Below are 27,537 nucleotides of genomic sequence, written 5' to 3' on the forward strand. Positions count from 1 at the left end.
CGGTATGGAAGATGCGCCTTTTCTGTGGTAGTTCACATGCTGGACCTGACAAATGTGTGTCACATAGTAAAGGTTGTTGTTTTTGTTTTTTTTAGTTTTTTATTTTATGGTCACAGCTCCTTGGCTGTAGAGCGGGTTGTGCTATCAGTGAGCGTGCTCCATTTCCTGCTGTCATGGCTGTCAGGCATAGAAAAACCAACATGCTTTCATTAGCTGCATGTTTGACCGTTAATTAAAGCAGCAACTCCAGCTCCTGCAAAGCCTTGTTGTTTTATACTCCCATTTTCTCATTAAAGATATCTTAGTCGTTCTCATATTACTCAACAAATATCCGATCATCCAGTTTGGACTCTCTCCAAATGATTGTGAATCCGTTTATTGAAGATGGTTACAGCTTCAGATTCACTTCTAATCTGTGGGTTTATTTTACTTATTTTTTGATTAGAGTTCTTCTACTTGAAGTGGATTGCAGTCTCCCCCCCCCCCCCCCCCATGTATGAAGTGTCCAGAAATGTGTATTTATTGAAAGTTTATTTCTCAAATGGCAAATTCAGGCTAATTAAACTATATCTAGAGCAAATGCTGTATTTCAGCTTCATGGTTAATACTTGAGAGGGCTCTAATTGCTTTAAAAATATTCGCCATCAACTGGCTTTTCATGGGTTTGCTTCAAAGAACTAAACCAAATGTTTTATGGTGTGAAAGTGGGTCTTTCAGTGTCTCAGGGCAACAGGATAAGTGGTAATCCCGCGGGTGGAGCTGGGTTGGAGACTGCAGACCCTATAGAGAGGCCAGCCCGCTGAGTCAGTTTTCATAATTCTTTTATCTCTTCACCTTCCTCTGTCAGCAGTCCAAACATCTGTCGTCCCCTCTCCCTTCTAAACATCCAACTCCCTCGTTCTCTTGCTCGTTTCACCTTGTTTTGCAAAGTCTGTGTCACTTTAAATGCGTCTTACCTGTTTTCTAGTCTGCCTAATGCCTCAGTAATAGTGTTGGTGTAATTCTTATTTTCACTTTAAACAAGGGATTATGGTTCGTCATGGGTTGCAAAAAAATTATACGGCCTCTTAGGTTCAGAGTAGCCCTGAGTAACCCCTTGGATTAAGTCACAAATATGTTGTCACAAAGCTGTAAATAAGGCTGTTTGTCTTAGTTCCAAGGCAGTTAACAGCGTGGAGATACAAGGTGTTCACCCACCAGTGAGGATCTGTTGGAGTTTGTGTTTATTTAATTTGATCCTGACTGCCAGACTGCAGCTGGCTAGCTAAGTGCTTTGCCATTAAGGCTCTGTTCTGTTTGTTTAATTCTGCCACAGTGCCGAGGCGTACGGCAGTAATGGCAGCCTGCATACTGCCTCTTCTTCGGTAAACATTTACCATCTTGCGCGCCACCTTGAGAATACGCAAACAGCTCCTGTGTGGCTCAATAAATGAATGAAATAATCTCTTAATTAAAGCAATGCCTCTGATAACCTGAACTTTGATTCCTTGTGTCCCCATCTGCAGATTTATAGTGAGAAGAAGAGCCAGTTTGAAATCAAGAGAAACAACCCCAAGGACTTGGTGGAGCGAGTGGCACGCGACATTTCCAAGCTGCTTAACAGCAAAAGGAAAGCCCTGGAGGTAAGTGGATAATACTCAGCATATTATAACCATCTCTGTCTACAGCGTGTCCTTGTGCACACATGCACGCATACAAGGTGGATCCTTCGTCTTCCACAGAAATTGAAATTACAGTGTGCAGTGAGTAGAATTCAAGGAACTCTGAGATTCCAATTTCTTCATGATTACATCTTAATATCACGTTATTAGCTGGTTTCAAGAAATGAAACTTTAATATCTGAGGTTAAGGAAGTAACAAAGCCAATGAATAACATGTATGTTCCACGAAAATATGACTATTTATTACCAATGCGTAACATTAAGTTATAAAAAAGACACTATTACCTTATCAGCTCCAGTTGTTATTTGTTTAGCCTGTTGCTAATGCAATAACTTATTACATTGTGGGCCAAAAGTGGTATAACTTCTTACTTTATTGTCTCTGAAATTATACGATCTAATTATTAAGTTATTACGTTGTTCGCTTTGATCTGGAAAAACTATTACATAATTGGCAGTTATTCATTTTTTGGCAGCAATTTAAAAAACAAACAATTTCTTAGCTTTGGATTAATTCGGTGAACTTTCATTTTCACGGTTTCTCAAATAAATAATGACCTTATATTTCTGAAGTGGGTTCAACACTGGCCAATTAAAATAACAACACAAATCAAGGATTAGTGCAATGTATACTCATGTACCATTCTTATATCCACAATTAAAACCCAAACTGAGCAGTGGAACATCTCCAAACACTCTGATTTATATCTCCTTTTTAGTTTTTTTTTCTTCTTTTCATTCACTGCTCATCAGGTCAGAAACAGCGTGGCTTATCAGAGGAGTATTTTACGGTCATGAAGTTGCTTGACGAAATTATCATACACAAAGGTTAATGAGACCAGTTGCGCACTGATTATATTGACATTTTAAAGACATGTTCACATAAAACTTAAAAATTTCCTGGCTACTGTCAGAAACAATGGCTGAGTCTTCATCAATTGAGCTTACCATCCGCACTTGTTAAAGGTAGGTTTGTGTGTGTGTGTGTGCGTGTGTGTGTGTGTGTGTGTGTGTGTGCGTGTGTTTGAAGACATAATCCGAATGACCAGTTTTACTTTTGATTAAGTTGTCTTGTTCTGCTCCGTCATATTTGCACCTTTACATTAGATAGTTGAGGACCTATTGGTCATCTTTTCATTCAAACACATTGTCAAGCCCCCTCTGCGAGATATTGACTTTTAAATCATCTTCATTTCAACACCCAGATGTTTTTGTCTACTATTCCAGATATGTATGCAGAAGGAAAGCTATTTCAGAGGTTATCATTGTTGTGTTCTGCAGTTTTGTCTTTTTGTTAAATTATTACCACGGTCATGCACAGACAGCTCAGTGATTGTTAAAAAAGTGTTTCTCATGCACAGCGGGGTGCCTCTACCCCGTAAGAAATGTCGAGTGGTGGGGGACGATACACTCCCAAGGATTCAAAGTTAAACAGAGTGACAAGGAGGGAAATGAGAAAATACACACAATCAATATTTAATTTGTTAATGCCAAAGATAAAGGATCAACTTTGCAAACCTTAGAAAAAAAAGATGTATATGTTGGTGTCTCTTAGAAGTTTTCTGTCCTACCAAGTAAGTTTTTGTTCCAATCATCTTTCCACACATGGAGCAGTTATTAGCGCTGAATACTGAACTTTGTACGTTTAAGAGTCCCCATTGATTCCATTCGTGCTACCAAGTGCAGATTCATGTTACTAGTATTAAACGTTGGTACACGGGAGCTTGTCTGGGTCAGAGACTAACTAGTTTAGAGCATTTGCATGTGACATTCAACTTTTTAAGACTCATCAAAGAAAACGGTTCCTGGAATGTTAAATATGAAATAGAAAGCCGGCAGGAGCGATGTGTCGAACCCAAAATCTAATCTCAAAGCTAAAGAGTGGAGCGTGTTTGATGACCTGTAGCAGCCACAGCTAATGTTAGCTCACCTGCAGCCAGCAGCAGTGAGGTGGAAACCTCCGTGGATGACTAAACTTTAATTAAGGCATCAGCACCTTAGTTCATCAACATCTGAAGGTAATTAATTAGCTTATGGGATAAGTTGTTGTAGGAGATAATTGGTCACCCCCCCCCCCCCCCGACAGTCTTGGTTTATGGTAGCTTAGCATTTACACTCAGCCACTGATTGTTAAAATTTCTGATCAAACATTAAAAAAAAGGGAATTTTGAGTTATTTTTTATGGGTGAAAATACTTTTTTTTTGTTTTTACTGGGAAAATTGGGGGGGGGGGGCGACACTTGAGTTGTGGTTCCTCATACTGAGATTGTGAAGGCGTGTGATGAGGGCAGACAGGAAGAGCTAAGATCTTATTTCCTCCAAGTCCCCCCAAAAAAACCAAAATAAGACAAACTGAAAAAAATTACACTCAAACATGAGGGTTAGGAGGACAAAGGGAACATAGTACGAAACAAAAAGGAAAGAGTTAAACCAATAAATTATTATATATATATTTTTATATATTAATAAAATAAATAAAACGATAAAATGCAACACAGTAGGGAAGTGCTTTTCAAATTTAAACAGGAAGTGGAACATTGTGGTTCAGTTCAGGAAGTCGAGTTCGCTGTCCAGTATGGTCAGAGGTTAAACCCCTCAACACCCCTGGGGTAATTTGTAGATTGGTTGCCCTTTATGGAAGCTTCCACCATCAAAATACAGCCCATTCATGATTTAGAGAAGGTGTGGTTTTAATTTCATCCAAAAGATGAAGTTAAAATCACTGTTGAACCTTATAAAGCTTCTGAAATCAGTCTTTGAGGCGCGTGTGGAAGAAGCACCTTCATACCACAGAGCAGAAGTCTCTCATGCTTCATTTGGATCCCAAAAGAGAAGAAGTGTCTCCCGTGGTCATGTGCAGGATTTGATTTGGAATGGCATCCACCTTGCTTTTTTGGAAAGAGGAAAGGCAGAACTGTAAGCCCCCACCACCATCTGACACCCCCCCCCCCTTCGCTTCCAGTCACCCACCCCAACCTTCACGTGTCTTGGAGATTCACTCAGGAGGGAGGGAGGAAATGAGGTGAAAAAAGAGAAGGGCTGGAATGAGAATGTCTCCCTGGGGCGTGGAAAAATCAAGAAAATGATGTTCAGAAATTCATAGATTTAAAAATGAGCAGCAAGCGGAAGGGAAGGAGAGTGCAGAAGGGGGCTGGGGGATAGAGTACAGGAGAGAACGAGTTTCTGGAGGAAAGAGAAAGATGATAAAACAGCAAAAAAAGAACAAGTAATGCAAATATACAGTGAGGCTTTATATCAGTGTGAAATAGAAACCCAACAAATAGTGTGCTATAAGTTAATATGTTTCATTTCAGTTCGATTATTATTGTTTTGTTACTTCAACTAGAATTTCCAGGCTATATAGGTGAATAAATTTATGTGGACTTATTATTCATACCAGGAGAAAAGCGAAAGCCATGTATTAATGCAGTCTGTAGATAAGACTCTCAAACTCCGCTCAGAACGTTTTATATTCCTGCCTGTTTCACCCCCTGTAATGGTTATTTAGTCCCAAATATCCCCTGACACACATTTAAAAATGAGGATATCTGTGTGTGTGTGTGTGTGTGTGTGTGTGTGTGTGTGTGTGTGTGTGTGTGTGAGAGAGAGAGAGAGAGAGAGAGAGAGAGAGAGAGAGCATGTGTGCACAAGCATATGTGTGTGTACGCATGCAAGAAGAAATTATTATTCTGCAACCTATTTAAATAGTGCTACAGGTGATTCGTCTTAATGCATGTTTATATTACTAATGAGAAAATACATCAAATTTAAATACTCAGTTACTGAGGAAGGGAGCTTTTTTTCACTTGATTTAACCTGGGTTCCCAAATTAGCAACGCAATCTAAATGTACAAACACTGTGCTGACATGGACATGAGAGAAAAGCATTTAAATGTGGTGGGTGTTTGATGGTTGCACCCTCTTGGTCTTACAGTAGAACAGAAGTTACCACAGCTATGATGCAGATTTATTATACGCAACAGATGAAAAAAAAAAAAAAAAGCAGTCATTTTGCTTTTTCAGTTATATCTGTATTTGGGTTAAATTGATAAAGCAAAGCTTACTTTCACCCAGCTGCTATCTGAAAATCTATTAAAATTCAAAATCCAATGTACTGGATGTTCCCCTAAAAATGGAAACAGTATAAGCTGGCTTACTTTTTTTTTTTTTTTTTTTTTGTCTAAAGCCTTCCAGTGTTTATTCATCCCACTCCTTGTTTTATCTGCTCAACTCCATGAGTAGAAGATGTGATAGTAGGGAGGTTTGATGCGTACAAATGAAACCTTGCAGTGCAAAAGGAATAATAATCATTGAATATTGAGAAATAGCCTTTTAAGAGCTAATAGAGAAGCGTCACCGACCGGATGTTATGTCAACTAACAGCGAGTGCAGGTTTGACACTGAAAATAAAACAACATTTCAAAATCACCCCCTGATCACACTGCAAAATCCATAGACTACCATCTTTTTTCTTAGCTGAGAAGCCCTCCATGTCATGGTGCGGGTGATACAGTAGCACACAAGTCATGATGACTCCTCCATGTTAGAATCATGTCCCTTGAATCACCACTCTGAAATTACATAAAATCTGACTCATCTGTGGTGTACCACCTTTTTTTTTTTTTTTTTTTTGGTGTGTACTAACTATGAATACAGTCTTTAATACAGTAGGCCAGCTGATGATGCTAATTTGAAATTTGTAATGAAGTATGAGTTCATCTCAAGGTACTTGGAGAATGATGTTTACAATAATGTATGTATGCACATCTGCTGTGAGCAGGTGAATGAACATTTATTTGCATTTTAATCGAGCTTTTCTCTCAAGGAAACTCTTGAGAAATATGGATCAGTAAAATAGAGCATTTTTTTCATGCCAAGCTACCAGGGCTGTTCAATAATGTTGACGCATCCTTGTTATCGGCAGATATGGGTCATTTCTTTAAATCTGTTAGTATTGTAGTCTGTTGCTCAAGTCTCTTTTTCCGTTTGTAAATAATCTATACATATGCAAACTCTTTTTTTTTTATACAGATAATATTGACGTCTGTGAATGTCAGCCATTGACTCGATCGTGTTAGTGAGAGCCAACGGTGCAGCAAAGTTTTGTATGTGTTTGTTCTCTGGTGTACATCTCACGCACCATTATTGAGTCTGAAAGTACTTCTTTGTCGTGTGTGTGTGTTTGTGTGTGTGTGTGTGTGTGTGTGTGTTTGTGTGCGTGTGTTTGTGTGCGTGTTATCAGAGCACCAGGCTCACACCTGAGCGATACTTCAAGAGTCCTTCTATGACAGGCTTTTTAACCCAGAGCAGCCAGAGAGAACAGAGCCCTCCGTGTGATCTGTCATGTGCATAAAGCCAAACAAGAGGGACAGACCTACCAGACTGATCTAAGCCCTCACCGTTTCCCGGACTCCTCTTTGTGATGCTTCATATGATCGCCACAGAGGCCTGAGATCAGTTGGGTCACTCAGAACCAGCTGAGACGGCACGACATCCTGTCCGCTGTCAGTCAAAGCCAGACAGAGTGGAGCTGTCAGTCAGGCCGCTGCTGGGATTTTTCCAGCCTCGGGGAAGGAAGATGAGGCCACCAGCTACAGACAGAGATCATGTTACATTTCCATCAGCACAGCAAAACTACTATTGTCAAAGCTCTTAAGTTGTGATTTCACAGAGGAGACTGGTGGAATGGAGAGGGGACTAAGGTTGGTTTAATCCAATTACACAGATCTCAATACTATTCCAATGCCACTTACAGGCTGAAGAATGGCTGCCTCTGGGCCGCTCGCTGTTTAATGGATACACGAGCAGGACTCAAAAGTGTGTCTTATTGAGATGGTCGCAGGGTCAAGCTAGGCAGATATAGTGAGATGAAGGGATGAATATACTTAGAAAATACAGCCAAGAAACACAAGATAAGAGGTGTAGCAGCAGCGGCAGCCGCACACGCAGGTGAGGGAGTAAAACACAGTTGTAGCAACACAAATAGATATTTCACTGTGAGATCTGTGGACAACCCAGTAGTGCAGCAAGTATCTTTAGACCTGAGAGTGAAAGTGACATGTGGTTTAGTCTCATCTGGGCACCTGAGCAGTATGTCTTCACTACCCAGCAGCCCTCCTGGTGTCTTCATGCGCAAAAATGAAACGGTAAACACACCGCAAGTAGGTTGACCCTGTAACCTCCATACGCATTTATGCTTGCCTAGTAACTGTATATGTAAAAAATAAAAAATACATCCGGAGTGAATTTTTTTCTTCAGGCTACATGAATAGTTCCACCAACATTTTTGCCCCATGGATTGTTTGTGGCCATGGTGTTCAGTTTGTTTCTGCTTATCATTTTAACATCACAAAAATACCTTATGTCCGCGTAATACATCTCATGGTGTCTAGGGTTGGACATTGCAACATTTCAAGCAGAAAGATGATTAATATTCACCAGGGACCATCCAACAATTCTTTGTAGGCAGAGCCAATAAGACATCCATGGATGTACTTGTGTGTGTGTGTGTGTGTGTGTGTGTGTGTGCCCAGTTTGTTTTCCTGTGGAACCAAGAAAAAAAATTGCAATCCACATGAGCATTGAACCTTGGATTGTGCATCAAACGCTACACTTTGGTTTGACATCGCTCATATACACACACAGACATACACAGACACACAAAAACCCAGTTTAAAAAAAGTGTTGCCGAATGGCACAGATAACCCTCAGATGAAATATCCCAACAACTGTTACTCCTTATTGAACTTGGCATGGACATTGGTGGATTCCCAAGGAAGTTCAGTGCCGAGTCAGTGTCCTTTGGATGAGCAGTTCTTATTTTTGGCTGCCAAAAGTTGTTTTCTGTTCTGTTAGGTCACTGTATGATTGGAACGCTTGGTGATGGAATCAGAATTATGGGGAAAATCTGGAAAATATTCTCAGTAATGGTGTTTTTTTTTTTTTTAATGGCGTGCAGGCTCTGGCCTGCGGGTCATGAGTGTATCATGTGATATACTGTCAAATGACCACTGATTACCTTAAAACACCAACCTGCTTTTGGTCAAAACCTCAGTCTGTTTTCAAGGAAAGTGACAGGGGAGGCTTGTGCCTAGTTCAGGGTAACCATCAACTATCTGGGACGATGGCTATCTCCACTGCTATTTTGCTAAATGACCCCCCACCGCCGCCACCACCACCACCCCATGACAAATACTCTGCGGCACAGTACCAGTCGCTTTGACTTGTGTGACAGTCAGTGATTCAAACGATCAGTTTGAACCACTGAATCTAAACGTGAGTCCCTTCTTTTGGTACAGTACAGATAATCTGGGATAATGTCATTCTGAGAGCAAGGAGGATTTAAAAATGAATTGGAGGTGTGCGGGGGGTCTTTGGGTGGTGACGGAGATGTTCTTTGACTGTGTAGTCATGCTTATAGTGATTGTGACAGATTGCAGTGGAGCTGGGACCAAGCCCTGTGCAGGGATAGCAAAAGTCTGCTTGACAGAATTAATCAATCGGACTGCATGGGCCTCCGTCTCGCTCTGACCATGGAAACCGAGATGACACCGGCGGGTCGTGGAAGGGGAGGGATGGGCCGCTTCGAGTCATCTGTCATCACGTTACATCCATTAATAATGCACTGAGACATACTGAGACTTTCAAGCATGCCGTGCACGGTCAACACGCCTGCTGAAAGTAGTAGAAGCGTGCACTTGTTAGCCCAGGTGAGAACATTTGGAACTACTTTGCAACCTGTTGAAACTTAGAGTAGCTCACCTGCAGTCTGCTGATGTGTTCACATCCTCGTGTTATCACTAATGAAACAAAGGCTTCTTATTCATGAGGATAAAGACCACATGCTTAACCAATAATAATAATAATAATGATAACAATAATTACTCATTCATTTCTTTGTTAACAGTGACTCACAAAAAAACAGGAGGGATCAACAGTTTAATTATTGTTGCTGCAGTCATGCTGTCATTATAACCACATCCTTGGAGTGAGTCTTCATCTCAGCAAGATCTCAGTCACTTTGGTGACTGGCTTTAATTGAACAGAAATCCGGCACAAATAACTAATTTAAAACAGCTAAATTTAGCCCTCGGGCTTTTAAAGCGCCACCAGCATTTAAAATGAGGCTCCTGCTATCACAATGCTGGGGCTGTTAGTGAGAGCTGTCACTTGGACCTGGATTGGCCCTCAGTGGAAGAGAGTGCTAGAGCTGAGGGATTAGTAAAGTGAAGCTCTCCCTTGTCTGATGTGGCTCTGGTTACTGATTGTAATATGGCCACTGGCAATTCCTTTTAATCATTGAGCAGCGCTGTGGTGTCTTGTATGTTGCCCGCTGTGACAGGATCCAGATAAATATTGTATGAATTAAAAAGAGGTCTTTAACGTGATCACTATGCTTTCTCAGTCATGTAACACACACACACACACACAAACACACACACACACACACACACAAGCACACACACACACACACACACACAAGGTTCGTGTTGTGCCCAAAAGCAGCACTTCGACAGCAGCTGGTGTGTTCCCAATGAATTACACCACCGGCAGCCAGTCATGATGGCCCTCCTGTTGGCGTGAATCGATGACAAATGAAAGCGGTCGAGGGAAAGACAAGCCTGCAGCTTTGCTCCCCTTCATTCCGCATTCAGGGGCTGCATTTAGCAGAATGACAACATATAGAGTAGAAGTGTCTGACATCAGTGGTACCCAACCAACCTTAGCATGATGGCTCCACCCATAGACTCACTATTCCACCCCTACACACAAAGCGGTAATAGCTAGCACCCCTCGGTGTGACTTGTGTTCATTTGGGGAGCTTAATGAATTACTTGGGGCTTCATAATGTGTATGTGTTAGCAGTGCTGCAGGGCGGTCAGGTGCTTTGAATAACTAATGAACCCCCCAGTAAGAGCTTTACCACGCAAGAGTGTTTTTGTGAATGCTACTAAGGCGAGCTGCAACATACACCACCTTCAGAAACTAAAAAAAGGAAAAAAAAAGAAGCTAAATTAAAAAAGGAGACTCTAACAAAGTAATTTGGTTTTCCATTTTCTGTAGGCCATCAGAGAGTCAGTTATAACTCTCAGGTCCCATTAGGGAAGGACAGGGGAAGTAGGACAAGCTCTAGTTGAATAAAAATAGAAGAGAAAACTTTACAAGTCACAGTTTGGGCTGATTGGTAAAATGTATCAAATTTCTGTCAATGAAGTTCAGAGAGATTTCAGTCCAGTTCCCGAGGACATGCACCGTTTATTCTATATTTTTATGGGAGTTTCACAATTGACTGTTTGTTTGAAATGGCTCCATTTCGGTTTTATTAACTATCAGGTTATTATTTTGAATACAGTTATTATGTTCAGTATTTAAGAATATGAGCCAGATTGGCAGCTCCAGTTTTGCTCGTCTATTTCAATTAGATAAATATATGTTAAGTTGAGAATGGACTCCTTTATTATGAATAGTAGCAATTCTAAATGTTAGCCATATAGTCAAACATCTTTGACAGGAAATACTTAGGATTCATCAAAGTGATTACATTTCTATTTACGGCAAAATTTTAAAGCAACGATTCAACATTTTTACATTTCAATGAGCATCTCCTAAATTAAAGCCCTCCTTCGTCAAGTTCTTAAGATTCTCATTAGGCTCGTCGCTGCCAGATTAAACTCTCTGCATTGACAGTAGGTTGAGTGTTTGTCTGTGGTGACGTCTGCCCTGCGGGGAGGATTCACACTGAGCTGCTGTAGTGACTGTAGGGGTGCAACGAAATAGTCAACTCACAAAACGATACGAAATATGAAACAGGGCTCACGACACAAAATACTCACGATACAAAATAAAGATTAAACGAAATCAACAATCAGAAATGCAAAAATCAAATATTTATTTTCTTCCTTAATATGCAGACATACAAGTTATTGCTGCGTCAGTACAAAATGAAATGCTCTTTGCTTTGAAAAAACAAAAGCTTCCTCTTCTATGGCGTTGCTACAGTGTTCTTCTTCTCCTTATAATATGTGTATACGGTAGGCTAGAGGGTCAAAAATCATCAGTGTTAGTGGTACGCGGTGCCACTTTGCATTGTTTTGTTTTTTTTAACATTGATTTTTACTTTGTGCGTCTTTGAATATTATTTCGTCATTTTTTATTTCGCGAAATTTTATGATGCAAAATTTTGTGACACCCCTGAGTGACTGTGGAGAGATGACTTACTTGTTGAATGTTGTCTGAAACTGGTAATTTCGTGAGTCACGTGACATCGAAAACAACGTATCTGTCATTTTACAGCTTAAACAAATGTAATAACTGTCAGTGCCAGAAGATGGCGGCAAAAGCCCCAAGCTAGCTTTAATGTTCTGTATCAATCTTACCAATGGTCAGTGAAACGTCAATCATTATAAACGTCGAATTGTCTGTGGCACATTAGCGATCACTGAAGTCATTAAGATACATTACGTCTGTTTACTCTGTAAAAAGTGTCGGAGCAACCGATCAACAGACAGATGTTGCCACCCGTAAACCCCTCAACTAATGTGGCCACCTTAGCTGCATAACATTCATCTTCCTTTACCTAAAGACTGAGAGCACATGGCTACTTTCTTAGAGACTTACACACTAATTGAGCATATGTACACAGAGGTAGTCACGCACTAACACACAGAGGTGTGCGCACACACACTGAATCACACACAGCCTCAGATAATCCCTCCCCCCAATCCCCTGTCATTCAGATCTATGAACTACCATTAGCAACCATCTGTTACAACCTGCAGCAACGCTATTACGCTTACACACACACACACACACACACACACACACACACACACACACACACACACACACACCTCACCCAGTGTATGGCTTCCTAACTTCCTCTAAGCCTTGAGAGAATTTGCCTCACCATCGCTTGTTTAACCTTCAAAGGAGAAGTCAGCCATACACTCTCAGACACCTGCGATAGCGTCACTATGCTGCTGCCCACTGTGGATGCATCAGGGACCCTGATGTACACACACACACACACACACACACACACACACACACACACACACACGAGCTGTATGGGAGGTCGCACAGCAGCAGTGTGTTGTGAAAACAGATTGTTGTACCTCCATATGACTCTATGTATAGCAGTGGGGTCACTCTGTCACTCCTACTGATAAAGGTCACAACATCCCACCCTCTGTCCCTTGGCAGCGGTTCACATTAGACAAAATGTCAGAACCTGATCTGCTTCATGGCAGCCCGTTGCTTCCAGCACTTTCCTCCGCATCTTCATTGCACACATTTATTTTAGCTCTGAATGTACCATTTTCAGCTCCATTTGAATGCCCCGCTTTCTCTTTTTTTTTCCCCCTCTCTCATTTGGAACAAATATCAGTATAAAGCAGAAGATTTGTATTTTTGGTTTCGGTTTTGTTTTTGCCATGTTCCTGCCTCACAGAAAATCATTCATATTGAGTGACAGTATGGGTTGCAGACAGGAAGTGAATGTATGTGGGAAGGGGGGGGGGTTATGTGTTCAAGCAACTTGTTCAAGTAGCAACAGCATCTGCTCCACTCCTTCATTTCCAAGTCCATGTGAGACAAATGAATAGAAATGACTGCTTTGTGTCTTCATGCAGTCATCTCTCCAAGCTGCATAAAACCTATATTTCTCTCCCATACGCGATTGAGAGAGGAGAGGGAGAGAAAAGGAGACATACTTGAATCAAGAGACGCTGTGTTCTAAAATGCAGGCTTTTTCTTCTTCTTTTTCTTTTTCTCCCAATTGCAGAGTAGATCTCTTGTCGGTTTGTTGTTGTTTTTCCTGCAGGGCACAATTGAGAAAGGTTATTCCCGTGAAAGGTGGTTTTGAAAATCACCTCAGACATATACATATATATCAAGTAAAACATTTTCAAAAGACAAATAACAGTTTTGAAAGGCACCGTGCTTGTCCAAGTGAGATCTGTTTGCAGAATGTCTTTTTTTTTTTATTGTGTCATCACGGCTTGCTGTTTTAAGCTGATCCAAATGCACCCCACCTGCTAATCCCCAGACCTCCATCCTATCAAATTTAACCCGGTTACCATAAAACCACCTTTTACACGCTGGTAGCTGCTCAGCTAAGGATTCATCTGCGGAACCATATTGTGATAATGACCATTCAGGTTTTTTTTTCCTCCAGAGCAAATCTCTCCCCATTTGTACAATAATAATTTTGGACACCAGGACTCAAACACCTGCAATCATTCTTTGTTTTTTTTTTTCCAGCTCTTCTGTCATATCTTGGGCTATTTTCTACATCTTTTTATCATTTTGGACTCTCCTCTCTGAATGCATGACAACCTCTTCCACCCCGTCTACCCACCAGCTTATATACTATAATGATTCCTATGAGAGGAAGTTAGTGCATTCTTCTTTTTTCTTTAACTGATGGAGATTTATTATCCTTCTTCCTACTTGTTTTATGGATCTATTATTAAAGGCTGTTTTATTGCTTCATCTTGTACATGTAGACTGAGTTGCTGCATGAAGATTGCTGGCGGTTTTGGTGAATAGTCCCTATCTCGAAATGCTGGTCTGATATCCATAGCCCTGCCCCTGATCCCGGGAGGCCGAGCTTTAATTCCAGGGTGATGGAGAGTCACGTTCTGCTTGAGTGAGCTCTTTCTCTTCTTCCTCCTGGAATGGACAAGGAAAATAATGGTCTCGTGTCCTGAAAAGGAACTGTTACTTCCTGACAGGGCATTGATCGGAAGAATAGGGGCTGTCTTCGCAGTATGGTGCTCTTGAATCCCCAGTTAGACGCATACACCCATGCATACAAAAATATGACACCACATGTATGCAAAACTAATGTCAATCCCTCCTATTTGGGCTGGGGAGTTTAAACAGTGGTGATGCATATGAAAGCACTAACTGTTGAAGTGGGGAAGATCTTGCTGTCTGTGTATAGTTTGAATAATCTGATTTATTTTTTACAACTGTTTCTATTTTAGAAGGATAAGAACAATTGGTGTGATGCTTTCACAAATCACCTCTAAAAGGGAAAAAAAACAACTTTAAAAACTTAGAATGTTTTCTTCATATTAAAATTTTAGTTCCCAAACTTTGTCTTTGGACAGCGTGTATCATGGCCGATACCAGCCAGCACCAAAGAATGATTACAGCTTGGCCAACTGAATGTTCTTCCTCATGACGTCTCTTTGGTTGTGTTCTCACTTTTACTTTTGTTATTATTGTGATTCAAAATTGATTCACACAACAAGTGTGCAATTTTTTGGGATTTCGTACCAAACAGAAGTGTTCTCTCAAGTGTGCAGAATATGACGTGAAGGCAGATACTTCATTTAAAAGGGTATTTAGACACTCACAAACTGTAGCCTTCCACAAATATTGTGCCGAACTGTGATTTTAAAAATTGCAGTGGGACATATTGGAATTTTGATTAATTGCGTGCTGCCCTGATAAGAAACTCGTGAAGCTGATTGGCAGATATTGCACAGCAGCACACAGTTCATGCACCACTTCTTAAAATGAAAAGTTTGACTATGGGAGCAAAAGTGAGGAGTTTGGAAGGATATGAGAGGTCATATTGCTTTCAAAAATAAGCTTCTGTTGCTCACAGGAGGAATGACATTAGGTTGTTTTTTTTTTTCCTAGCAGGGCTGAAACAGGGCGCTGAAACTGTTTATACATTCTCATCATGGTTAATGTACACAATCCCCACCGCTTGTCCCCGCAGAATAAAGACACTCACGCAGAGAGGGCCAAGGGGCTCAGAGGTCGGCTCGCCTTTATTTTGTTCTTCCATCAGAGCAAGCAGTTAATCTTTGCTCGGTCCCAGCTTATCTGGGTGTCTGCCATCCTAGCACTCCCCCCAACACTCCTTCTCCTCTTCCTCCTCCTTCCCTCCCTCCTGTCGCCTTCCCCTCAACTTAGTTCTTCTCGGCTGACTGGAGGAGGTGGCTGCAGATTGAATTATTCTCTCCCTTCTATTTCTTCCAAGTTTGCATTCATTTGCACTGTTCTGTCACTTCTCTTCTGTTGTGTTTGCGTCTTAAGTGGAAGCTGCTCAGAGTCTGTCTGAGTGTGTTGTTTTGTCTCATATCAGTCGCCGCAATGGCCTGCAATTGTCGTTATGCAAAAATTCAGGACTTGCAATGTGTGTGTCCCTGCGTGTGTGAGACTGTACTCAGCAATTGTACGTGCATGAATTGGCACTTTTCCTTTTTAGTATTTTTCCCGTATTGAAAAATTTAGGAGCACATAAAGAATGTTTTTTTTATATAAGACGAGATTTTTAAGTACAAGGACTTAATGACTACTATGTTTAATACTGATACATCAAACTATAATAATATTTTGTGTATGCCGCTTGCTAACTTCAGTTATCTGTGCAGCTTATTTGAGATGTGGCAGGCATATTTTTAAGGCGCAATGGCAAATACAGGCAAAAGTTACATTAAATAATACAAGTTAGATAGTTAATGTAACTTTTTTTATTTATTTCTAAGGCTGTAAATTCAGTTTTTCCACAGTGGGGGATAAATATGTTTTAAAGATTACGTCATTTATGAACAGTTAGCATGTTTGCACCACTGACATTATATTGACTGATGTGCGTATTTAGTCCTCAGAAGGAGTTTGAAATGTCAAAGTTTTACCAGTTTTTGTTCTTTGCAGCCCATTCCTTCTCCTCCTCCACCTCATCTCTGATTTCTTCCCCTCTGTCCTGAGCTTTGACAGTCTGTCAGCCTGTTATAGCCTGTCATAACATAATGACCTAACACTTTGCACGATTGGCAGGTTTTCCCCTCCGTACAGGTCACTGAAGTAGAAGCTAAGAGATGTGCTCTGATACCTTGCCTCTCCCCTGACTGACAGGTGGCTCCTGTATAGGGAGCTATAAGGGAAGGCTTGTTTATTTGTTAATCAGCCATTTAATTTTCCCCGCAGCTGTCAGCTATAGCTTTGGCTCATAGCGACCGATGGGCGGGGGATGGGGTGAGTCTGCCTTTCTTTGCTGAATGAGTGACAGGAAGGGGGAAAGGTGAAGGAGAGGAAGGTGTGATAGGAGTTTGCCTGGAGGCAGCATGGGAGAGGGATCGTGGGGGCGATGGAGTGACAGCAGAGTAGAATCTCTAATATCGACCTTGTAAAACCACCTAATTGATAATAATTTCATCATTCTCTCACCCCACTCTCCTCCTCTTGCTGTCTCAGGCTTTTCCTTGTGCGCCCTGTGATCTTAGCAACCTCAGATAAAAGCGAGCGTGGCTCCGGTTTTACTTCTCTTTGATACACATTAATCCCGATCATTGATTACAAACTTACAAGCTCAGGTTCAGCTTATCACAATAATCCTCTATTTCACATACCCTCTCTTGTTATGCTGTATTGGTTATAATACCAAACGCATGCATACACACACCTGACAGCTTTGAACGATTTCAGCCACCAGCTAACATTTCATGACAAATCTTAAGGTGGCCTCACACTCTTGAGGCATGTGTTTAGGTGTAAAGGTCAGATCCAACACTGATACTGTAATAACAGCCTACATGTGAAATGATATAATTAAGAGGCACGGCTCATTTTGCCATCACTCTGTTTTGAATCCTCGCTTCATTTTCAGATGGCACGATTGAGCATCTTCTTCAAGGCAGCCGGGGCGAAGTAAGCTAAGTGCAGGCGGAGGAGTACAACTATTCATTTAAATTGTTGCTAATGTCAGACTATTTAAAAGTCAATTAATTACCAGGGGCCAAATGCACATTGGTAGTTAATGCTGTCACAACGCTGACTGAAGTAATTGGGTGTGTGTGTGTGTGTGTGTGTGTGTGTGTGTGTGTGTGTGTGTGTGTGTGTGTGTGAAGTCCTCCTGTCTGAAGCTGGGTGGCCCCTGACTGCACCCTCAAAAGCACATGGTAAAGAATGGCTGTTGTCTGGCGGATAGAGCAAAGCATTATGGGGCACCTGACTAACCTTCATTTTCAAATATCTTTTGCTTTATGTTTCCTTTTACCTTAATTTTTATGCAGCTGAACCTCTTTTCTGTGTCAGTGTTTGTTTTTCTCAAGTTGACATCAGTAGCCCCATCTCCATTTTCTGTCAGTTTCATCCTCTCTCTCTCTCTCTCTCTCTCTCTCTCTCTCTCTCTCTCTCTCTCTCCCCCTCCTCATCCTCTTCTTCCTCTGTATGGCAGAGAAGCCCAAGATCGATGCTGAGCCTGGCACACAAAGACCGGCAGCTGGCTGAATCTGAGTGATCGATCAGGCACAGAGCATTTACTCTGCCAGACTGCTGGGCCTTCGCGGATAGAGATTATTTCTAAATTATTATAGGAGGCAGATGCTTGTCAGGAGATGCTCTCTGTCAAGGTTAGACTCCTTCAGAGCTGCCTGCCTTTCTCTCTGTCCCTCTGCCACACATTAGCTCACTTCATCTTCCCAGAGTTGTTATTTCCCCTTCTTTGATCTTTCTCGATTTATTGTTTCTATTGCACAGGTTTTTTTTGTTTTTTTTCTGTAATTTTACATACTCTGTTTTGTCCTATTTAACTGTTCTCTTTACAGTGTGTTGTTACTCAAGCATGTGATACGTTCGGAAATGTATAGGCGAGGTAGAAGATACACGCTGTACATACCATTCAGATAATGAGAAACTGAACAGCCATCCAGTAAATTGACTTCATACACACATAATGGCTGTGGAGTGTAATCGTTTCTGCATCTTTTTGCCGTGAGAGTGCAACGTGTGCACCCCTCTGTGTGGTTCAGCCTTACACTTACACGCACGTGTACAATTTGAGTTGTTTATGACTGCGAGTATTTTTACCCTTGTTGGGCTGATTAGACTTGGTTCCGCTCTCGAAGGCCCTGGGCGCTACCACTTGTCATCCCGTTCATTTATCCCAAGCAGTGTTTTATTCTCATGGTCAACCTTAATTAGCCAAATTCTTCTTGTTCACATGATATATCTCAGCCTCTTCCTTTGGTGTATACAAATAAAATAAAAAAGGGGACACATTATGCTCACTTCCGGCTCTATATTCTTTATTCTGGGACACGGCTAGAAAAGCTGTATCCAAAAATATCCTTTTATATCTTATTACTTTCCTTTTATACAGCCTGAGTTAAGCCATTTTGGCTCCTTTCTCATTATGCCAAGATTCTTCTGATTGGCCAACTTCTGGAAGACTGCAGAAGGACAGCGCTCCTGAGCTTTTTTGGATGTTCCATCTCTTGAGCAGATGGCCATATAAAAACATCCGTGACAAGTTTGTCACAACAGCAGAAACACAGATTATAAAGTGTTCAGAGCAGCCTGAATAAATGAGTGGAGAAACGATTAGAATGCAGATGCTCTCATAAAATAGGTGACACTGGAAGTCTTTTACCTTATCAAGGTTTAGAAATGTTTTATTCGAGTCATCTCACACATTGGTTCATCATTGATAAACTATTATGTATACTATGATCAGTCCTGCCAAATATATCATGGTCGTCCATCATTCAACCCCCTCTGCTCACTTGTCAGTGAATCAATAAAATGTCACAGCGCACAAAATCTCTCAAGGTGTGTTTGAGATTTTTAAGATATTGTTGAAAAGTCAGTAATCTGTTACGGGCACTGCAGGAAATGAATATTTAAGATGATAGATTTCTAAAATAAAGCACCCTATCTTATTGAACAATTGGCTAAAATACTAAGGTATATAAAAGATATTTAAAAGTCTATTACAGGATTGCAACAGTACCCACAAATCCTGAGCTCGATTCGACAAATCCTGACTAGTAGGATTTGTCTAAGACTTATTATTTAAAAAATAAGCAGAAGTAAAGGCGCAACTTTCATCTTTGCCTTAATCAGCTGATGGAGTTGGCTCAGTTGTCATGGAGGCCGCTTAGGCTGTCATGACGTGGCTAAACTTTTCTAGATATAAAAGATGTAAAGTGCCAATAAAACAGCTTGTCAGTTGTTAAACAGAGGTCTTTTCATTTAAGGAGCTTGGCTAATTGCTCCTATTTCAGTCTTTGATTTGGTAATTTCGGCTAATATTGTCTGGGACGACAGTGTCTCTGCGCTGAGTTAATGTTGCTCTGTTAAACTGTCTAAGACAGACAGAAAAGCTATTTCCAAAAATGCCGTTCTTTTGACAAACACCCTCTCCTCGATACGTAATAGTCATTTTTAAAGATCCCCTCCAGACATATTTCATGGCTTGTAAAAAAATACTCTGCTTTGAATAACAAATTAAGTTTGTCTTTCCCACGACACCTTTTTATTTTAAAAAAATATACCCTCTTATTCTTCTGAAACAGAGTCTATTAATAGGTAAATAGTTTTATTTTCAGAATTGGACACAGGACGTCTCCTACCATTCATGGTGTACATGCATCTGAGACACCAGGGATACACATGACATTTGACTAAATTAAAAACTGGACCATAATTATAATGGTTTTTTGGCATGACAAATTATCATTTCATGTCCAGGTAATGTCTCATATTTAAGGTAAGCACAGAAAACCAAAAAGTATCAGTTGCTGCACACATATTGTTCTCAGTGAAGGTCAAACATCCAGTAAACACACACGTTTGAGTCGAGGGAGACTTTAATTGATAGTCATGAACATGATGGAGGGCGTCACCGTGGTGCAGTGGTTAGCACTGTCGCCTCACAGCAAGAAGGTTCCGGATTTGAGCCCTGGCTGGAGTCTGCATGTTCTCCCTGGTTCTCTCTGGTACTCCAGCTTCCTCCCACAGTCCAAAGACATCAAGAGGGGACGAGGCTGATTGATACTCTAAATTGACTGTAGGTGTGACTGTGAGTGTGAACAGTTGTCTGTCTCTATGTGTTGGTCCTGTGATGGACTGGTGACCTGTCCAGGGTGAACCCCGCCTCTCGCCCGAAGGCAGCAGGGATAGGCTCCACCCCCCCGCGACCCTTAACAGGATAAGTGGAAGAAAATGGATGGATGGATGGATGGAAGGATGGAGCATGATGGAGTGTTTCTGATACATGATAAAACCAAGAACAGATGGATTTTGAATCTTAAAGCCCAAATTTAACATTCACTTTAGCATACCATTTGCTGTAGTTTTAGCAGCTTCTGAGAAGAAAGCTGTGGGATTACGTAAACACAAGCCACACGTTGCTATCATTAGGCTGATGACACACGGTCAAACCTGCTCTTCCAGCCCACTTACAGTAGATCCCGGCTTCATAGGCATAAACGCTCAGGATGTCTCGCAACTTCCCTCTGCTTGATCACGACAAGACAGAAATCAATGTAATTGGCGTTGAGCCCTGACGGGAGAAAACACATTCTCGTTTGGCTTCCTTTTTATAACACAACACCCCAGTAGTTCCAGAAATACCCAGACATGCATGTGCATCTGGCCATTTGGGTTCTAGCGATAGCCTCCTCACCATGAAGACTGTGAAGAGGCTAAAACTAATGTAAAATGCCGTCAGATTTCTGCTGAGTTTTGCGCTTAACTGAAAAATGTACTCGTCTACAAGCTCTACAGCTCCCCGGTGCGTCTCCGACCTACTTATTCAACTAGGGGGTGGGGAGAACAGAACTCTTCTGGTTGGCTGGTTGTCTGGCTCAAACCTTTCAATTGTTCTGAGAATTAAAAATTGTTAAAGAAGTTTTCAGGGTTTTGATGTCCCAGGCCTTGGAATAACTGTCTGATTGTTCTAGATGTCGTCAGAGGGAAACCTGCATGTAGAGCTCCTCTGCTATATCTAACTGTCTCAGATGATTGAAGCTTTTTGTCCTGTTGTCAGTTCATCTATTTTGTTGTCTTTTTTTTGTTTTGTTTTGTTTTTTGCTCGAATGTAAAGCCTGTTGAGTCCAGAGTGGAATTAGAAAGCGTTTTTAGATGTAACATAAAAGCATAGAAATATAGTTCATGATTATATTATGTTAGTCAGAGGGCATGAAAAGGGTAAACATTTGCAATATTGTGACACCATCTCTGTTATCTAAACCTGGTCGAAAATTAATTTCACTCGTGGTTTCGATAAGGTGATAAGGAAAAGGAAAAATGAGAGGAGGAGGAGGAAGACAAATGATACTAAAATCATAGAAAGTCATAACTGAAACCATTTTTATACACACCAATCCTCAGAGGGAAGGAGGGAGGGGTGGATGAATAAATGAGGATTTTATGTGATGGGAGAGACCTTCTCTGCACCAACTGGGTGACACGTAGCCTGCATGAGGTGGGATTTGAACCAGGGACCTTCTGATTACCAGAGAGATGCTCAACCTACGGAGTTGATCTGCTGCCAGCTCATTGCACATTTCACCTCACTTGAGGCCACATTTTGGTGCAAGTTCCAAAGTTCTATTATGTGCAGCTGATTTGTTAGGAGTTGTTTGAATTCAAACATGCAGACGGTTGCTGGGGCGTCACCATCGGGAGTATTATGGGAAGTTAAGTATGCATGAGAACATGAATTTCTTGATTCGAAGATGAAGAAATGAAAATGGGAATAGAGAGGAGATGGCTCGGGTTTCAAGACCAACAAAAAAATATTTAATTTGTGTGTGTGGACACACACTCCTCATCAATCCTCACTCACCCATCAGACCACGACTTGTGATTAAGGAAAAATAACCAGCGTGTAATTTCATAGAGCTTCTCAGAGGAGTGTTGGTATTTAAATGCCTGAACACTTAGCTCCATGTCCCTCTACTGAAATATATCTCAACTGGGATATATAGACTGTAGGCTGGGGGGGAGAAGAAGAGAGAAATGGAGGCGAGATGAAGCCTGGATGGGGTGGGAGGGTGATGAGAAGAAGGGAAGTGAGAGGGATTAATTGTTCACCCAGGAGAGGAAGATAACATCAGATGTTTAAAAGCCGCCACAACTAATCCTGTCATTTCTTGGACTGGAATAATGAAAATGGAGAAATTATATCTCTTGAAGAAGTGGAAACTGAGCTAATCTGTATGCCTATAACAGGCACATGTTTGCGATTGCTAAATGGTCCACAGATTATGGTGGGCTATATTTCTGCTCTGTGCAGTATCATTCTCCTTTGTTATCGTGGCTAAAAATATAGCTTTTTTGCCATTATTTTGCTGTTTAATTGTGTTATTGATGCTCTTTGGCTCATTAGAGTTGTATTTTTCTTAATTAATGATTACTTATGAAATATGTACTGTCACTTAAAATGTATTTAGTATTGTAAAGGCATGTTATTGTTTTTTCAGTTGTTTGCAATAACCTTGCACAACAAAACAGTTTAAGATGTTTCAGTTCAAATTCCCTGCACGCTCGCCTGTCATATACACAGTATTTTCTAACTTTTCTGCCATGGATTTTTCGAAACAACTGTAAATTAATTGTTCATAAAAGAAGCTCCTGTTCCTGTGGAAGCAAAACGAACATGGATTATCATGAAACAGGATCTTTGAGGTTTCTGTTCTAAACGTTGCCATGAAAGTAACAAAACCTTTGCTGTTGTTGAGTAATTTTTCTGTCGACTTTAATACTGAAAATAATGCACACCAGAGGAACGTAGGCAAACATTCTGAAATCATGTGATCAGTAACATGCACAATGGACCAGCTCACTGCCCTACTTTTCTGTTTGTTCTTATTCTTAAGTAGTTCTTTCTTCTGTGACCCACACCTGCCTTTCTCTCTCACAGCCCCCCCCCCCCACACACACACACACACCGTCACCCCCATCCCCACGCCCCAGCCCTTTCCTCCCCTGTCATATCTGTCATAGACGTTCAGTTGCTGGTATTGCTCTAGGCTTCAAATTTAATTTGGTTTCAATCTGTTGTAATTGCTTTGAGAGACATCCGTGTCTGCATGTTTTTCCTCTTTTCTGTCTGCTGGAATACTGGGTAGAGTCGTTTTGCGTGCGTGTGTGTGTGTGTGTGTGTACATGTGCAATCAATGGATATGAATATGAATTCTGTCATGTAGTTTGCGTGCACTTGTGTGGACATCCTGAACAATTGCCCAGCCACACACTATCAATGATACACTTTGTCAAACACTAGCTGCTGTCACCGGACTCTGGCACCTTGACAACAGTTTTGTCAGGCACCATATGATCTGGATCTTCAATCTTCAGGAGATTCAGCCCCGCCTCTCTCCTTTATCTATGAATTCTGTCTTATAAAGAAGGCTTCCTCCTCATCTTGAGCGTGTGAAGGGTGCTGCGTGACTCTGTCTGCTTTCAGGGTCTAAACAGTGAGGGGAGATTAAATTCTGTTTGGCACCCTGAGGCTCATGGAAATCTTCCTGATCACATCACACACATATTATCAAGTTATCTATCATTTTTCCATACTGTACCTTATTGTGTCTGGGCTATCTAGGGCTGTAGCAATACACTCATCTCGCAATACAATACATTTCCCGATATTCAGCTCATGATACAATTCGATACACTTCCATCCTTTTCTGAAAGATTTTAAAGGGACAAAGTGATTTTGGTGACATCTTGTGAGTGTTCCATTGACTTGGATTGAATTAACTGAACTGAAAGCATCAATTACACAACATATGGCTCTGACTAGCAGCTTGTAAATGCTGGACAAACTGAATCAAAGATGTGGTGAGAAAATTAGTTTCATTTTTTGAAACTGAGTGCAAATTGTAGCGTACAAGCTTTTGAAAAGTAAAGTGCACAATGGAGAGTTTAAGGGCAGCAAGTGGCCTTCTTTGGCAGCTTTTTTAGCTTGATACTGAACATATGAGGTAGCCACTAGCCAGTCTAGCCACCAGGTTAACTAAAACTAAACCATGGCAGCCAATCATTCAATTCGCTGGTGACTATAGCATAGAAGGGCTCCATCGCGTTCACCGTGCGCTTAAAGCCGGTGTTTTCCACCACCTCATAAGGTCTCAAATCCTGACAAATAAAGTAGGCAATGGACTCCGTAATTTTCTGCGACCTCGATAAAGAAGATGGGAACTTGTGGCAACCACCGCCGTCACTGTCCAGCTTGGTTTGTTTAGGGTCGCGCCGCAGCTTCTTGGGCTCAGTCTCTGTTAGCGTCTCCTTGTCTGGGTTATGACGCTTTAGGTGGGCTTGCAGGTTGGTGGTGTTTCCAGAGTACTTAACGTTTGTGTGTTTGCAACGTTTGCAAACCGCCATACCTTCATGTAAATGGTTTCGCGGTTTTGCGCTTTCTTTTTTGTTTTTGAACCCAAAACGCTCCCACACATCTGCGTTTAAGCATGCAAGCGCTGGATTAACACTCCCCGCCATTCTCTTGAATCTCTCAGCTCTAACCGGATGAGAAAGGCATCGGCGTCTGGCTAACTAGAAATGCTCTACAGCGACACTAGCGGCTGGCGGACCTAATTGCTCTTACAAAGTGCGGGACACGGGGGATTTGAATGGGGCTTAATGTATCCAGACTCGCAGCTGAAAAATCAATACTCTTTGGGGAAACAAAATATCGATATATGTTACAGAATCGATAAGATTGCTCAGTCCTAGTGCTGTCCTCTTAGGATGCTTGTATTACTGTACAGCATGTCAAACTGTAAAGATCATTAAGTTCCTAAAGGCAAGTTTGAGATTTGTCATATCAAGATATCTACATACAACTGACTTGACTCTACAGTTTCAGAGGAGCAGGAGGGCAGTGAGTGAGGTAAATCTACAAGACTTTATAACATATGTTCCATGGTAACCTTTTAGCCGAACAGTAGCAGCGCTTATAAGCCCCTGAACTCTTGTCATTTGTTCTATCTGCAATCTAAAGTAAGAGGGAGGATGATTGAAGTAAAGGGCAGCAAATGGACAGCTAAAATAAACTGTTTGCCCTTGAACTTCAAACGGTGCTGAGGTGAATTGATAGGAAGGGATGCTTAGCTGATGGGATGAGATAACGCCGCCATGGCTCTGTGCAGAAAAAAAAAATAACACAAAAAATACCCAGCGTCCCTCTCACCTCCTGTGAGTCTTTTCCAGCTAATTCTTTTTCACTCTGTTCATCTCAGTCGGTCTGAGCCGACTGCCACTCATCACATCAAACCCACAAGACATCATCAAAGAACTTTCATTGGTTTTATTACAGTTCATTATCTCATTTAGATCAACAATACACCACCAACCCTTTCTAAATGGAATTACATCCGAGCTCAGCAACCTGTGTGTGCGCAGAATGTAGGATTTATATGTAATTGATGGTGTATTGATAGACGGGGACTCAATTAGGCTGATTAAAAGTATGTTTAAGACTGGCTATCAAGTTTTTATTGCACCAGCTGAATTGCTTTATTCTTATCGAGTATCGAAAGATGCCGTTCACTCCAAACCAAATTTCAAATGGGGGGGGGGGGGTGGTTGTAAATCTACTTTGAGTGGAAATATGCCAACATTCTGACACATAAGTTTAGATTTCAAGCAGACTACTGAAGTTTAATCACATTTTTGTAAAGTGGTTCATTGTTAATATTGTGGAATCATTTTTGTATGGAAATGTTGAGCTGAAAAATTAAAAGCAAAGGCTTGTAATGTATAGAAAAGTAATGTTCAGGAACCGCTTTTAAACCTAGGATATCCGTAAAGTTTCCAGTATGGACCATTTTTTTGTGGGTGTAACATACCGTAGTGATGATTCAAATGACTGAAGAATTCACAGTGACGAATCTATCACAAGTCACTGCTGCGATGAATTATATTTTGGAAGACAATTCATCTTCATACTGCATGTCTGGGCGACTGAAGAGGAAAGTATTAATAATGTAAAAAAATCATGTATTTATTTTGATGCATTTGTCGTCTTATGATCGTGTCAATGTCATGGAATTCGACAACTGAGATGAGTATTTGTGTGTATGTGTGTGTGTGTGTGTGTGTGTGTGTGTGTGTGTGTGTGCGTGCGTGCGTGCATGTATGTAGGCCCTGTATGTATTACACTCACCTTCACACCCACATGCTGCGGCAGTTGATATCCAGTTGAGGTCCACTGCCATTTCTTTTCTCTGTTTGCACCTTGTGTGTGTGTGTGTGTGTGTGTGTGTGTGTGTGTGTGTGTGTGTGTGTTTGTTTGTGTGTGTTTTGGCATAATCTTCCGTGGCATTGGGTATCAAGATGTGACACAAATAATTGAAATATCTAGAATTACGGAGAGCACATGCATCAGCTTTTGCTCTTGTTCTGCTGTGTTTGTGTCGCAGTGTGCGAGTATATATCACTGTCACCTCTGATCAAGGAGACATATGCCCTGCATCTTGATGCTGTATCGCTCTGCCCCTCCCCACCCAGCCTGCTGAGAAGGCGGTCAAAACAAGCAGGTCATTCAAGCAATTGCATGCACCTGTTAACAGATGCACCAACTAAAAAAGCAGTCGTGTGTTCTATTTCTCTCAGGAATGTCACTAGGCTTCTTTCATTTGATGTATTCATTTTTAGCTATTGCAGATTCCACACAAAAGCTCTGCATTTTTCTCCTTCTCAGTCACCTGCAAGGTCGAAGCCTCTGTTGGAGAAACAAGGTATTAGAATCTTGTTTCTTTCAGGAAATGGTACCTTCAGGCTTTGTTACTCTCTTTCTGTGTCTCAATTGTCTGGTCAATGCCAGTAACAGCAGGAAATAACAGGCACTAGTTTGGGCATGTTTGTGACTATCTGTCAAAAACTGGATCGCTGTCCAACAAGCCAGACTCACATCTGCACACTCACCCTGTGCCCCCTGCTGGCCCCTGTGTGAAGGACACCTGAGTTGTCAGGGCTGAACTGTGTGGTCAAACTGGTGTTTTAGCCAGACATGGTGGAGGTAGATTTTTCATAGCGCCACCTGGTGGCAACAGGAAATGTCACCTTTTTCCGGCTTTGATGTTCTCCTGGTGGGTCGACCAGTTCTACCTCATTTTTGGTCAGA

The 27,537-nt window shown here is 41.3% G+C and overlaps 1 protein-coding gene across 3 annotated transcripts in view; it reads left to right on the top strand.

Moving 5' to 3' along the window:
* The window catches only part of cacna2d2a (calcium channel, voltage-dependent, alpha 2/delta subunit 2a), a 153,650-nt gene that overhangs the window by 42,967 nt on the left and 83,146 nt on the right, over positions 1-27,537 (top strand). For all 3 annotated transcript variants that reach the window (XM_086199340.1, XM_086199341.1, XM_086199343.1), the window contains exon 3: positions 1,506-1,622. In XM_086199340.1, the coding sequence (XP_086055466.1) occupies positions 1,506-1,622 (117 nt within the window). The remainder of the gene's footprint in view (positions 1-1,505; positions 1,623-27,537) is intronic.

This window comes from Aulostomus chinensis, chromosome 3 (assembly GCF_037954235.1).
Source record: "Aulostomus chinensis isolate RoL2024-O1b breed Wild chromosome 3, RoL_Achi_v1.0, whole genome shotgun sequence".
NCBI classification, from domain to species: Eukaryota; Metazoa; Chordata; class Actinopteri; order Syngnathiformes; family Aulostomidae; genus Aulostomus; species Aulostomus chinensis.